General features: G+C 44.3%; 1 protein-coding gene across 1 annotated transcript in view; it reads right to left on the minus strand.

Moving 5' to 3' along the window:
* Positions 1-14663, minus strand: part of LOC147685343 (LITAF domain-containing protein-like) — a 334366-nt gene that overhangs the window by 92378 nt on the left and 227325 nt on the right. Inside the window, exon 5 of the mRNA XM_086941274.1 lies at positions 1825-1990. Coding sequence (XP_086797400.1) covers positions 1825-1990 — 166 coding nt within the window. The remainder of the gene's footprint in view (positions 1-1824; positions 1991-14663) is intronic.

A 14663-nucleotide genomic window follows, 5' to 3' on the forward strand; every position in this document is an offset into this window, starting at 1 on the left:
GTGGAGGGTGGTAGAATAGAGTGGAGTAGATTGGTGTAGATTGTAGCAAAGTGGGATGGGGTAGATTGGGGGGCATTGGAGTGAAGTGGGATAGATTGGAGGGGATTGGGGTATATTGAAGATAGGGGGAGTGGAGTAAATGGTGTGGAGTAGAGGGTGTATAGTGGAGTGGAGTGTTGTGGAGTGATTGGCGTAGATTAGAGTGGCATGGTTTGGAGTGGCGTGGAATCGAGTGGCATAATGTGGCCTACAGTATCTGAGAGCGGATGGGCGTAGAGTAGACTGGCCTCTTGTATAGTGGAGTGGAGTGTCATAGAATGGAGTTGCGATACATAGAGTGGCATGGAGTGGAGTTGAGTGGAGTGGAGTGGGGTGGAGTGGAGTGGAGTGGAGTGGAACAGTGTGGAGTGCGCATGGTGTGGTAGCACACTGCCATTACAAACAACACATTTTGAATTGAAATGGCCATTGTATTTGCACTGAAATACAATTTTACTTCATACAAATGATAATGTGTGCATATGCCATCACCTAGTGTATTGATTTGTATTGATTGTATTAAAATATTGGTTTCCACCACACTTCAGAATTGCCAAAAAAGTGTTTCATTTGTATTTATTCTGATATATTCAGAATTATTAGCACAGTTATTTTGTGTGTTGTGTGGTTGAAAAAAAACATCCTACACCTTCTCCACTTATGGAGAGGGTGTAGTATCCAGGATACTCAACAGGTTTGTCACAGAAATTCTCTCACTTTGAAGTCAGAGAAAGAAAAGTAAACACCAAGCTCCCTGGAAGAGAGAGCTTGACATTTTACCTCTGACTTTGAATACTCAGCAAATGTGACAAGATAAGAACAACATTTAAAGGCCATTTCACAGAAAGTGAGTTCATGAAAGAATTCAGTAAACTAGGTTTGGGCAATGGGATGAACAAACTCAAGCTGGACTGCCTAAAGCAAGCAAAGTAGCAAATAGAAAGCCAGAAAATGTGAGTTTCAAAGCCAATGGTAAGCTAAGATGGATGCATTTATAGGTCCAACCTTCTGGCATGTCCCCAAGATGTCTTAAGATTGTGACCTAATGACAAAAGCACAATAGATTGCGCATAGGCGCGACCTATTGGCCTTGCCAGTGTTTATCTAATGCACGTGCCAAAGCAGAAATGTTCCCACCCCGCGCTGGGCAGCCCTGGGGTTTCAATGTTCTGGGGAGCTATACCTTTCCCCCGCCTCTTCTCCAATACCAGAAGTCTCATGGTAAAGTTTTCAGCAGCGGAAAGGTGAATGATTTGGCTCATCTGATTGGCCCACTGTGTTTCCCTGCTGTCAGGACCCCTGCCCCTGAGTGGCAGCACAAAACTGATACTGGGACGGCGTACCAGTTTGTAAATCTGGGAATGCCCTAAATACCATGGGTGGATGCGTGGGAAACACACACGCACCACACATGGAACACCTTCCCAGGACAGAGTAAAGCAACTTGCATCACTCCAGATTTACTATGTCACGCATAGCCATGCAAGATGGCTCTGCGTGGCATAGTATACCTCACTTAAAGAGTTGCGTTGCCCTTGCAGCACCTTGCGGAACGCATCAGCAACATAAGTCTTTGAAAAATCTTGTCCCTGGCTGCAAAAAAGCTGGGATTCTTCAAAGGCCACTGCCTCTGAAAGGCCAGGACCATTATTTTCCTGTGTCAGTCAGTTGACTGAAGGTTGCCCGGCCATGATGCCGATTACCCAATTGAGACACCTCATGGAACACACCATCTACACATTATTCATCATTCAGAACACATTTTTCACCAAAATAAAGGCTTACCCGAAAATAAACAAGATGCCAAATATCAGCCATGTTAGGAGTCCTGCTGAGTATGCCACAATTGTGGTGATATTCTGGCGACAGGAAGGACAAGTGATAACTGCTGGCGTGTCAGTTAAGTGGGATCCCACAATTACAGTTGCTTGCATTGGTGGTGCAATGATCACTGGTTAGGAACAAGAAGAAATGACTATTAATTTGTTCTATCTTTGGTTGCAACACGTCACTCATATACAGGCATGGCTTTTTTACGAAATTTCATGCAAATAGCAAATAAACGTTGGGTCTATTACACGTCCAACTCCCTCTCAAATGGGTCCTGCTGTGAATTAAGCTGGCATGATAGCTCAGCGAGTTGCACTCTTTCTGTTGAGCTATGCAAGGCTGCAGGTCACGAGTATAAATTCCAGCAAGACTGACAAACCTCTGCCCTTCGAAGATATGGCAGTTTACTACCAATAAATTGGGTGAGAGTAAAACCTGCTATTTACTGCACTTAGTAACGACAAAAGTGCAAGAGGAAGTGATTTGGAAAAAAGATAGTTAATAATAATATTACTAATATTGTTTTCAGTGAGAGAAACGCTCCATATTATTTTCAACGTGAGTAAGGCCTTTGTGCCATTATGTAAAATTTACATGAATTATCTGCATTTCCAGATCACGGCTCCCTGAAATGTTTAGATTACTTACCGGGAATCTTCATTATCCGATTCTGCATTCCTCATCCCAGTACTTACTAAGTGCAATGTGGAGGCGCGTGCGCATGTTGACATCCCTTTCAAAAGGACCCTTCTTTTCTTTTAGCACTCCTAAATAGATCCAACCCCATTTACAATGTAAAGCGAAATGGTTTCCCTGGAACTTTCTGGTATTTTAAATCTCCCAAAACCCACACAGAAGCCTTCGGGTGGAGGGTGGAACCGTAGGTACTGGGGCGAGATATGCAGAATTGAAGTAATGAAGATTCCCGGTAAGTAATCTAAACAGTATCTCCTCAATTCAGCATTCCTCGTCCAAGTCCTTACTAAGTGCAGGCATGCCCAAGCACAAAAGGCTTCTTTGCACTTGATCACAAATTCACATGATCCAACTAGAGACATCTTATAAAAAATGAAATTACTCATAATTATGCCAGTGAAGAAACAACATAAATATTGTAAGGTACCTTAACTAACTTAAAACATTCGCACCATAAAATCCAATTCTTATCTTTGAGTCTGACACAACATATAATGATTAACAAATATTGTCCCAGTTGTAGCAATATTTTTTTTTTTTTTTTTTTTTTGTGGAAAACCTTTATTTATAGAAAAAGTACACCGCTATTCAGCCATACATCCCGGAGGCCAGGCAGCATGAAGTCAACAGGAAAGGTCGTGCACAACACCATAAGCAGGAGCAATCAGGTTTAATTTTTAAATAATAGTGAACTCAAAAATAAATAAACCATGAGGTAGAAAGGCCCAGAAGGGGCCAAAAGAAAAAGGCGTGCAGAAGCACGATAAACAGCGGAAAAAGTTGTAGCAATATTAATATCCATTTTGTAGTTGAGGCGACCATCCCTCTCATGGAGCGAGCCGGTACTAAACCCAGAGGAGAATGGAAAGACTTGTAAAATGCAAACATAATGAGCTCCTTCATTTATGCATTCAATGCAGATACGATTTGCAACCTCCTGTTGCTGTACCAAATTTAACAAAAACAATTCTACTCTTTTTTAATATATATCTTTACTATTTTCCCTCGATCGGATGAAAATCCTAGTCCATAACCAGGTTCAAACAGAAACAATAATCTTTCGATTTTAATAATAAAAATGTGAGATTATCATAGGAATGAGACTCAAAACCAGAATCAACACCAATTGGCAATAGAAGTGTCAGTGAGGTGAAATAATCAGCAGACACAGAGACATAAACAGTCCATCAGGATCCAGTCTCTACATTGACATCGATGTTTGGTGAGTGATGGGCCACCTGTGGAAAATGAGAGGAATATCTAGTAAGGGACTTCCTTCCCATGATGCTGGGCAGCCACCATGTGTCCTTTGGTGTTAGTGATGGGAAAGGGATCAGACTCAAAAGGAGCATCGGACTTTCCTTTTCTGTGTTGTCTGACAAGCACTCACTCTCATCCTGTAAAGGTGACATCTTTTACATGATTTTATCTGTCAACATATATTTTCATCTTCTGTTTGTGACCAAAGTCCATAGGTCAAATGTCTTCCTCATTCTTGGATGTGAGGTTGGTCCATTGAGGCAGCTTAGTTGTAATGGCTCTTCGAAACAAGAAAGTTGCACGACTTTCCCCTTTTGGGGTTAAAAGGTAAGTTCGAAGAGTAGTGTTCAAAACAACTTTCAGGGTGAGTTTCTCCAATGCAGCACGCTGAACAGCTTTCATTAGAGTACTCATTAACCATCTACCAAATCATTGGCCTGGGGCTCAAGAGGAGGGCTTTTTTGATTCTTTATATTGAGGAACCGCAGGAGCACCGACAGGAACGTTGACGCCCCCAGACACGGGTCGCACCTCACTCATGGCCATCTGAAGAAGTCTGATGTATCGCGGAGTATGCTGTAACTCGGAGCGCGAGCTGATACATCTCTCCGTTATGCCTGACTTTAAAATGGCGGCCCAGCCAGTACTCCACGTCTCAAAACTCCTGGCCGCAACCACTCCGGTGGCATCCTGTAGTAGGCGCAGGTGAGTCTCGCCCTGCTGCAAGCCCTGGAGACTGCCCCTGCCCCTGGCCTCTCTCCTAGGTGTTCACTTGCCGAACCGGAGCTCTTAATTACCCAATGCTCCCAGTTCCTGACCCCAAAATGGCCACGTAGCTAGCACTGAAGAGTATGCCCACAAGTAAAAGTTCCAACAACGACACCGCACTGCGATCTCACAAATGTCACCCCCCCCCCGTGATGTCCTCAGACCGCCTACCACTCCTGCTTCCCCACCAGGACATCCAAAGTCTTTCCTGGAATCGGAGCACAAGTTTTCACCTTATTCCGCATTGCCTGACCCCAAAATGGTGGTCTAGTCAGGACCGATCCTCTAGAAGACCCTCCACCACAATCAACAACATAAGTGGGCACTTGCAACCCTAGACCTCCGTCGAGCCCAGAAGTCCGCCTCCTGCACCCGGCCATCAGGAAGTTTCCTAAATTGAATCAGAGCACAAACTGTTCCTGTGCTCTACATTCGCCTGACCCCAAAATGGACATGCACTCAGATCGGGGCCAAGAAGGAACTGAAAAATAATCTTGCGGGTACAGGCAAATCCCTGCCACTGCGTAGGAGACACACTTAAGTGCCCCACAAATCACTTTCCCTATCCGAACACCAACTGTATGAGTCCATGTTAGCCTATGATCCACCTCAATCGTGTTTCTGTCGAAGTGGAGCACTCAGACAACTAGACTGAACCTACGGCAAAGTCCTGCAATGCCTACCAATAGTTTCACTTTGTGGACCTGACCAATAAATAACCAATTCACATAGTGGAACTGACCAATAAATGGACACCTCACTCGCATCTTGGAACTATCAGATCATTGCTCAAGGGAGCCAAGGCTCCCAATAGCCACTATAGATCTACAAGCTGACTCTATGGCAACCTAAGAATACCCTACAACCTTCTTGGAACCTCACACCATACAGATGCACTGCTGAGCCCCTCTCCCTGACTGTCTCCCATCCACCCCGCTCCTGGGAACCTCCCCTCCTATATACTACCTGGACCCTTTACATAGTTACTACTCCCCCTTCGGACATACCGCATCCCCACTGACGAGGCACTGTCCCAGGGGGAAGCTCATTTATTCCTAACGCAATTGCCACCACTACTACCCCTCTCCCCATCAGAAACTAAGCTGACTCAAGCTTCCCTATTCCCTATCGCCCCCTGACCCCCAAGTATGCGTTTCAATACCCTCCAACCCATTACATATAGATCGATCTGACACCAATAACAGCCCTGTCCGTAGTCACTACCCGCCCCGTCCCCTGGGTTACTAGAATAAACCCAGCAGAAAAGGATCTACCCACACTGACATCTTAGTTATAATGCCTTTTATCACGACAACCTCCCCCAATCCCCTCTCTTCACCCTACATAAATCGGCACGGCCCAAACTCCTTCTTGATCACCCTCCCCCCAACCTCTCACCAAAATAAAAAAAAAACTCAAAAACAAACTGATCAGGCAATTCCCTGAATCCCTCTTTGTTGACTTATATCATTGTTCCGCTAAAGGTCAAGTAAAAATAGACCTCATCTTTCACACAAATAGGCCCGGCTATGAGATCTCCACCCTGAGAGCAAAATGCCAAATCACCAAAACCAAAAAGACGCCCCATAGCTGCAAACTTTCATTCTACACCCCCAACCACCTGCCACACTACGGGATCACCTCTGTGACCATCTACTCCAACGGCACAGTCCTGATCTAAGCCAACAATGCCATCCTTGAGGCTTTTGACCTCCTCTTCCCTTCTCTACACACCAACAGCACCCACACACTACCCTCCCTCCCAACGCTTCCTTTCCACCCGGGCAACCAGTCCCTCATACTGAACACCCTCCCTATTCCGCCTCCCGCTATCGCAATCACCTACGCGCAACCTCTAACCCTCTCCAATCCCTCGACCACCGAGGACACGGCCCGACCTCCTGCACTAGCCCATCATCTAGAAAAAAACCCTGGCAGAACCCCCCCCAATCAGTACCGGGCGACCGCAATACACACCCCAAGTTTCCCAATCACCGGCCTCTACCCTCCTGCAAGAAAAAATGACTACCACAACTCGACCCCCCTCATCCTACGCCCTTTCCCATAACCTAAACTGACAACTCAATTAACACCAAAAGACAACACAACACTATCAGCTCTTCTCCCCGCCGAGGAGACCCCACCCAGAAGCAACCCACCTCCCCTCAAGAAGAGACTGATCGCTGCCTCACCAGTATTGAAAGTCAAGTCGCCATTATAATACGGGGCCTGAATCATATCCAAACCAACTTCTCAACACTCCACAACCCCCCCTAAACACCCACTCCACCCCATCTCCTCCTCCCCACACACCCTAGGCCTCACAAGCCCCCGCCCCATAGCCAGTCCCCTTGCCCTTCCTCGTCCCAAGCCCCGAGACCGAATAGTGCTATGGAAGCCAATGTCCTCGGAGGAAGCAATCAAGCTGGCCTCCTCATACACCACCCCTTCCACTCACGTCCTGCAATCTACAATTCAAGTAATCACCGGGTTCAGAAGTGAACACCCCTTCCCGAAACCCCCCAGACCCTCAGCCTCCCTCATCAACATCCCTACTGAACCAAAAAAAGAGACTCCCCATACTAACTGCATGCTCATAAACTACAGATCTGCCACGAAACATGCTAGAAAGCTTGCAGAATCCATCCTTAACCATGACATAGATATAGCCTTCATCACCAAGACCTGGCTCAACGACTCCTCTCTTCCTATCCTGGATATGCTCGTACCCCCGGGCTTATCTATCATCAACAAAAATAGAAAAGACCAAAAAGGCGGAGGCTTGGCAATCATCCACAACAACAACCTGTCAGTGTCCGAAATTGATATCTTTAACTACAACGCATTCGAATGCCTAACCGCCAACATCAAAACCACCAACAACAATCTACTGCACTACCACCTCCTGTACCATCCCCCAGGCAACACCGTCTCATTCACGGAACACCTGTCAGACCTGATCGCCCACTGCTCTCTCCGAGATACCAACAACCTCATTCTAGGTGACCTCAACCTCCACTGGAATGATAAGAACAGCGCTCCAGTACAAATCCTGAATGAGCTATTACATTCCAACAACCTTACCCAGCACTGCTCAAAAGAAACTCATAACAAAGGGGCAATCCTGGATGCCATCATCGCCCAACACGATGCAATTATTATAGACCACATCCTTCCAGTCGACTGGTCAGACCACCACCTAATCCTATTCCGCATCTCTCAACCCATCATGTGTCAACCTTCCATCACAGACCCCCCTACATGGTCTAGAAACCTATTGCAGATCAACACAGCTGATTTAGAAGAAAAAATATCCTCCCTCCTGCCCATCACCCGGACGGCCTCTCAACTGCAGAACTCACATCCCACTACAACATAACCATGTCCTCCATCTTAGACCAACTAGCTCCCATGAAATTGAAAAAACCAGGAACATCCCCTCCAGATCCTGGTTCAACAAGGACATCAACGAGGAAGAGCCACAGAACGTCTCTGGAGAAAGAATCCCTCCTCCAGCCGTTGCGAAGAACTCAGATCAGCAAGTACAAAAAGCATATCAATAATTTAAAAAAACGTTTTCTGTACCACGCTGGACAAGGCTAAAAACAGACCACGAGAACTCTTTGACATCATCAAAAAACAAATGTGACAACTTTCCCAACTTCTTTAACGAAAAAATCACCAAGATCGAACTATCACTTGACATCAACCTCCATCCTCCCGGCAAAAACTGCACCCCACCAATCAAAACTACCTCTAGGGGGTGACCCGCAATTATCTGAACTTCTTTCGACCCCATCCCTGAAGCTGAGATCCTCAATTTAATCTCCTCCCCCAAGTCCTCATCTCACAACCTCGACCCTATACCCTCCCAAATGGCCAAAGAGCTGAAACTCACTATTGCACCACTTTGGTGTGAAATCATAAACAGCTCCCTAAAAACTGGCATCAAACCAGATTGCCTCAAAGTCTGCCAAGTCACACCTCTTCTGAAGAAACCAGGCCTAGATACTAAAGACCTGAATGATTTCAGACCTGTCTCTAATCTCCCCTTCCTAGCCAAAATCCTTGAAAAATGCTTTCTCCGTCAACTGAATAATAATTTGCTAGACCATCACCAATCAGGCTTTAGAAAAGGCTCTAGCACCGAAACTGCAATCCTCAACATCGTGAATGATATGCTCAACTCCCTTGATTCAGACCATTGCTGTCTACTCATCCTTCTAGACTTGTCAGCAGCCTTTGACACGGTAGATCACAGTCTTCTCATCAAGGCTCTCAAAGAGCAGGTAGGTGCAGACGAAGTGGTCCTTCAATGGTTCTCCTCCTTCTTTCAAAATCGCTCCCAAAGAGTAAAAATCAAATCCTTTACATCTGACCTTCTCCCCGTGAACAGAGGTGTCCCCCAAGGATCCGTTCTCTCCCCTCAACTGTTCAACAAATATATGGAACCCCTCACCACCATTCAGAAAAAGACAACATCCCTTTCCATCAATATACAGATGACACCCAGATCTACTTGGAACCCTCCTCCTTTAACGACATTCTAAGACTCAACAATACTCTCAGAGAAGTCAAAAGAATGGCTATCAACGAACCACCTTAAACTCAATCAGGGAAAAACCGAGATCCTCCTCATATCCAACTAGGAAGAAAACCCACAAATCGTTGAATGGCTGAAAGCAATCGATGCCCTCAACGGGAATCTCACACTGGCACACTCAGTAAAATCACTTGGAATCACCCTTGACCACAAACTATCCATGACCAACCACATCAAGAACTCCGCTAAGAGCGCTTTCCTCAATCTGAAGCTCCTCAATAAAATCAAACCCCACATTCCACCTATGGACCTCAAACAAAGCCACCCAATCTCTGGTGTTGTCTAGACTGGACTATGGGAACGCAGTCCGCTCCAGTACAGCTCTCTCCCACCTAGCACCACTCAAAACTACCCTCAATGCAGCTGCCAGAATGGTCACCGGAGTAAAAAAATTTGACCATATATCTCCCGCACTCAGAAATCTAAAATGGCTCCCAGTGGAAATGCGTGCCAGCTTCAGAACTGCATGCCTTACACACAAAGCCCTGCACACAGGGAAACCGGAATACCTAGCTTCTAAACAAAGAAAGCCGGTCAGTCTAGAAGTCTCAGGAGTTCCAACTCCCTCTACTCATCCCCCTGAAAACGCGCACACAAAAAACCTCAGCCCGCTCTTTTGCAGGCAACGCTTCTAAAATCTGGAACTCCATCCCTGTTGACATCAGAACTACCCCCTCCTTTTCAAAATTCAAAAGCCTCCTAAAAGTCCCTTACCTCAACCGTGCCTTCCCGAACTCAATTCCATGACTCACATGCTTCCACCTGGCAGTCACCTTACAATGCGCACCCACTGCCTACCTCATCCCCTCTCCCCAACCTATCGCCTTGGTTCATCGCCGCTAAGAGAAAATGTCATGCATCGAGAGTACCTCTTGACCTCTCTACCTCAATGGCTCACCTAGGAACCCTTGGTCTCTCTACCTCAACAACGCACTTCGCACGCTCAGCACAACTGCAACTTTTGAACACTCATGAATAAGTCTATTTTGTTCTTTTATCCTGTATTTGACTTCTCTCCCTCCTGCTGTAAAGCGCTCCAATACCCTCGGGTTTGGCCAGCACTATAGAAAACGTATAAAATAAATAAAAATAAATAAATCATTGAATTCTCGACGATTAAAAGGTGGGCCATTGTCAGATTTTAAGATTGCAGGTATACCCTATGTTGCAAAGAGGCGATCTCATTTTTTTTTTTAAAAGGTATGTTTATTGACATTTTAATCACAGAAAAAAAATATTGCGACAATCCAGCACATCTCCCACGCAGGGGTTAGCGTTGAAAGTAGCCCACATTCAACCCGCTAAGCCGGACTAAGTTCCCTTCAACCAGGCCCTTAACATACCAAGTAGTGCTCCAATAGGTGCAGTTCCTAGTGAAGACGGGTGCCCCAAACGGCCAACGAAGTAAGTGGGAAATCAATGACAGGGAGGGCAGACGCCCCCACTACCGATCGGCTGGAATCTACGGCCATCTCATTTTTTAATAACCTTTTCATGTGTAGTGGATGAAAGGTCTTCTATCAATTGAAACAGGAGTATTCATCAACAATAACTAGAAGATGATGTCTATTCTCTAGAAGACCAAAGAAATCAATAGAAATTTTCTCCCAAGCATGATGAGCCAATTCTGGCATGTTCAACGGGTGCTGTATCACTTGAAAGGAAATACAGCTGCATATATAACGTCTTCAATTCTTTTTCGACCCTTTCATCGAGATATAGAAACCAGAATCAATCACTGAGTGCTCTCTTAGTGCAACTATTCATCAATGTCCTTCATGGGCAATGTCGATTACTTGTTGTCGGAGACTCATGGGAATAACAATTCATTTACCTCTCAAAATGAGGCCTTCTTGAGAAACTGAACGTTCATCTCTTACATTTTTGAACTTCAAGTACTCACTGTCAATAGTGAGAGGTCTAGAGTGCTGGTTCTATAAATGATGAGCAATGTTGTCTTTCAAATTTAACATGTCGCTATCTTAGCTCCTGGTAGGGACAATTTGTTCTAAAGACATGGCAGTTAGTCGGCTTAATTTCACAATAAAATTGATGTAGGCCTCCGCTGTTTTAGATAGTGACCCACAGCATTGTAATGGCACTCTTGAAAAAAATCCACAGGATTCTGATCTTTCCCTGGACAATGAAGAATTGTTTAGTTGTATTCTTGCAACTTTAACCCCAAAGTTAAATTTTAGGAGTCATTTTGACTTTGGGATTGATAGATATCATCAACACTGCTTGATGATGAGTCAGAAGGGCTTTCTGTGCATAAATGCAAGGAAATATTCGCTAGCCTAGACCACTGCCAAACTTTCTTTCTCATGTTGCAAATAAACACGTTCTGTTTGTGACAGGCTTTTACTGGTAAATGTTACAATATGTCTGCAGACATTTGGCTGTCCGTTGTGCTGTGCAAGGATTGTGCCTAATCCGACAGGGCCAGTGCCAACTATAAACTCTGTGGGAAATTTGGTATCAACTAGGTCATTTAAGTGGAACTCTCAATAGCTTCCTTCCCTCTCACATTCTTGTGATCAATGAAAAGACACATTCATTGTCATTAATTCTTGCAATGGTGCACTGACCATAGTAAGGCCTCGTATGTATCTTGACTAGTAACTGGCCATTCCAAGACCACATAAAAAAAGACATGGCCTAAGAGTTTCACACTTTTCTTGTGGAATGCACATTTGTCAGCATTCAGAGTTAAGCTTGCATAGTTCAGCAAACAACATACTTGCATGAGACCCTTGTCATGCTCTTTCTGTGTAGCTCGGAAAAACAATATGTCATCACTATATTTGAATGCATTTACTACAGACTGAATGATACATCGAATGACGTCTTAGAAATGCTCTGTAGCAGAGGATATACCAAAACTCAATTGCTTATATCTAAACAGAGCTATATATGTCGAAAAGGTTGTGATGTACCTGGATTTTTCTTCAAGTTCTAATTGGTGATATCCTTTTATTAAGTTGAGTCGAGAGAAGAACTTTGCGCCATTCAATTAAGTTATCATATAGACCGGGATGTCTCTTTCGCTCAATTGCTGTGTTGGCCTGATACATGTCAATGCACATGCGTGCAACTCCTTCACTGTCTCTTTTAGGCACTATTGCAATGGGAGAAACGCTGTGTGTCGGAGCAGTGGAGCGTTCAATGATGTCATGTTTAAGCAATGAATTAAGTTCATTTTCAATAGCTTCTTGCAAGTGAAATGCAACTCATCTGTGTCTTTGAGCAACAGGGCAAACATCCTCTTTTAGGTGTAATTTTACTTTCATTGTTTTGAGTTTTCCTAACCCATGAAATAATGAAGGAAATTGGTTTTCATTTTCATAATGAGCATTCATATTGTAGCTCCCTGAGTAACCTAGGGCCAGATCTATGACCCCTAATTTTTTTGGGACTCGCAATTAAAGACTCACAAAATGAACTGTATAAATGTGTCTCAGACACATTATTGATTCAAAATGTGGTCGTAATGGACCCACCTCAACAATATTCATGAGGCAGGGCGCAATTAGTGACTCACTGGGAAAGAGCAATAGCACAGTCATGGTGGCCTGCTGGGGACAGCAGACCCCCTTGTCTGTGTTTGCTTTTAAATAAGGTAAAAAGTATTGTTTTATATGCAGCCCGCTTTTCCTAAAAAAAAAAACTGATGCATTTCAAAAAGAAAAATACATTTTCTTTTCCATTTTTTAAGAGTGGGCAGTGGTCCGTGGAGACACTGGAGGCTCTTAAAAACACGTTTTCGCTGCCAGTCACAAATGAGAAGGGGTTCCCCGGGGATCCCTTCCTGTTTGCAACTAAACTGCTATTGTTTTGCGACCACATTCCGGTGGCAAAACAATCATACATCCCCATGCAACTCGCTATTAGGAAGGAATGTCCTTGGAATGCCCCTTCCTAATAGCGACTCACAAACCCTCTTTTGCAAGTCTGTAATAGGTTACTGACTCGTAAAATAGGCTTTGTCCTTAGTAAAATGCATTTTTACCCATCGCAAATGGCCCAATGGGCCTTTTATAATCAGTAGAATGCATCGTACATCTGGCCCCTGGTGCTTCTGGTAAATTAGAGAACTTTCTAAAGCTTCACAGCAAGGAAACTCGAGCTTAGTGTCCAATTTGGGATTTTTACCTTAAGCAGCAGCAACCTCATTTTAAAGGTGACCAAAGCACCTTTGGAGACAGTCCAAGGACGTTCACCCAGCAAAATAATTTTAGCTTGTTGTTTTTGCTCTTTGTTTTAACTCGTTCTTTTAGGTTATTATTTCTTCCAGACCCCTTCCACTTTCGTTTTTTCTGATACCACTGTGTAAATGCCATTCCGGTGCCAGCTGTGTGGAAGTGAGAGAGAGTCTGTCCATGCTGTCCCCACCACAACTGCTCAATCACAAACCTTGCTAATGTGTAACCAGCCTTGTGCCATACTTGACACAAAGCCTATGTATGGGATTGAAAAAAGTTGGGGCAGACACCTTAATGCCCTCCATTGCTGTAGTGTTGATGACTCTTTCTTGGTACATGGAGGCAAAATGAATTGTCCAGTTCACACAATTGATCCAGGATTCCACAATCTTTTACAGGCCTCACACCACCATCTTACCAAATTCCAGAATGTTGTTGTGCTTTCCTTCCTTGATGGCCGATTGAAGGAGCCTCCACACAGTGTTTGTTGGATGGGCCTTTTATATTTTAATTAGTTTCTTGTATTCTTTCCTGATGATCCTTAGGTGATCGCTGCCTGTCACATAGATGTTCCAATGCCTTAGTGAGTGAGATAATAACGTCTGATGCAGGCATTCAAAGTCAACCCACTCCAGTCTCAGATCACCAGTTCTGCTGTTTCAACTAGTATTTAATTTGGTCCCAATTCTGGATGTTAATGCTACCTACCAGGTGCTCACTTCCCTAAACAGCTCCTTTATCTTGTCTGCCCAGTTCTAGGAGTTCACAGTTCTTCAGATTCCAGAGCAAGATGCTTTAATTCTTAGATGCCAGTTCCCAAGGCACTATTCTGGTGCTCCACCATGAGATTTGCTTCTAGTTTGACTTAAATGTTAGTTTTCCTTTTTTCGGATTTCAACCAGTCTTCAGATTGTTTTGTTTTTGTCTGGCAAAATAGAGAACTGCTACTAGGAGGTCATTGTCACTTTTGATTCGTTTGAAGATTCTCATGTGTGTGAGAATGTGCCATGCTTATAGATTGATTACGGTACAGCCAATTAGGCTACAGTTCCTCTATTTGTAGTAAGACATATTAGCCAGAGTATCAGAAGTTGTGTGGCAATTTAAGTTGAGAAGAGCACTTGATGGCATTACTTTAGCCAGTCTTTCACCCAATTTTGGATCTTCATTTACAGACTCAGGGATGTGGGAGTGACTGGAATAGCACTGAAATCGTGTCAGTCTTTCCTGGAAAATAGATTCTTCGCAGTCTTTGAAGATGAAAT

The sequence above is a fragment of the Lissotriton vulgaris genome, chromosome 10 (assembly GCF_964263255.1).
Source record: "Lissotriton vulgaris chromosome 10, aLisVul1.2, whole genome shotgun sequence".
Lineage (NCBI taxonomy): Eukaryota > Metazoa > Chordata > Amphibia > Caudata > Salamandridae > Lissotriton > Lissotriton vulgaris.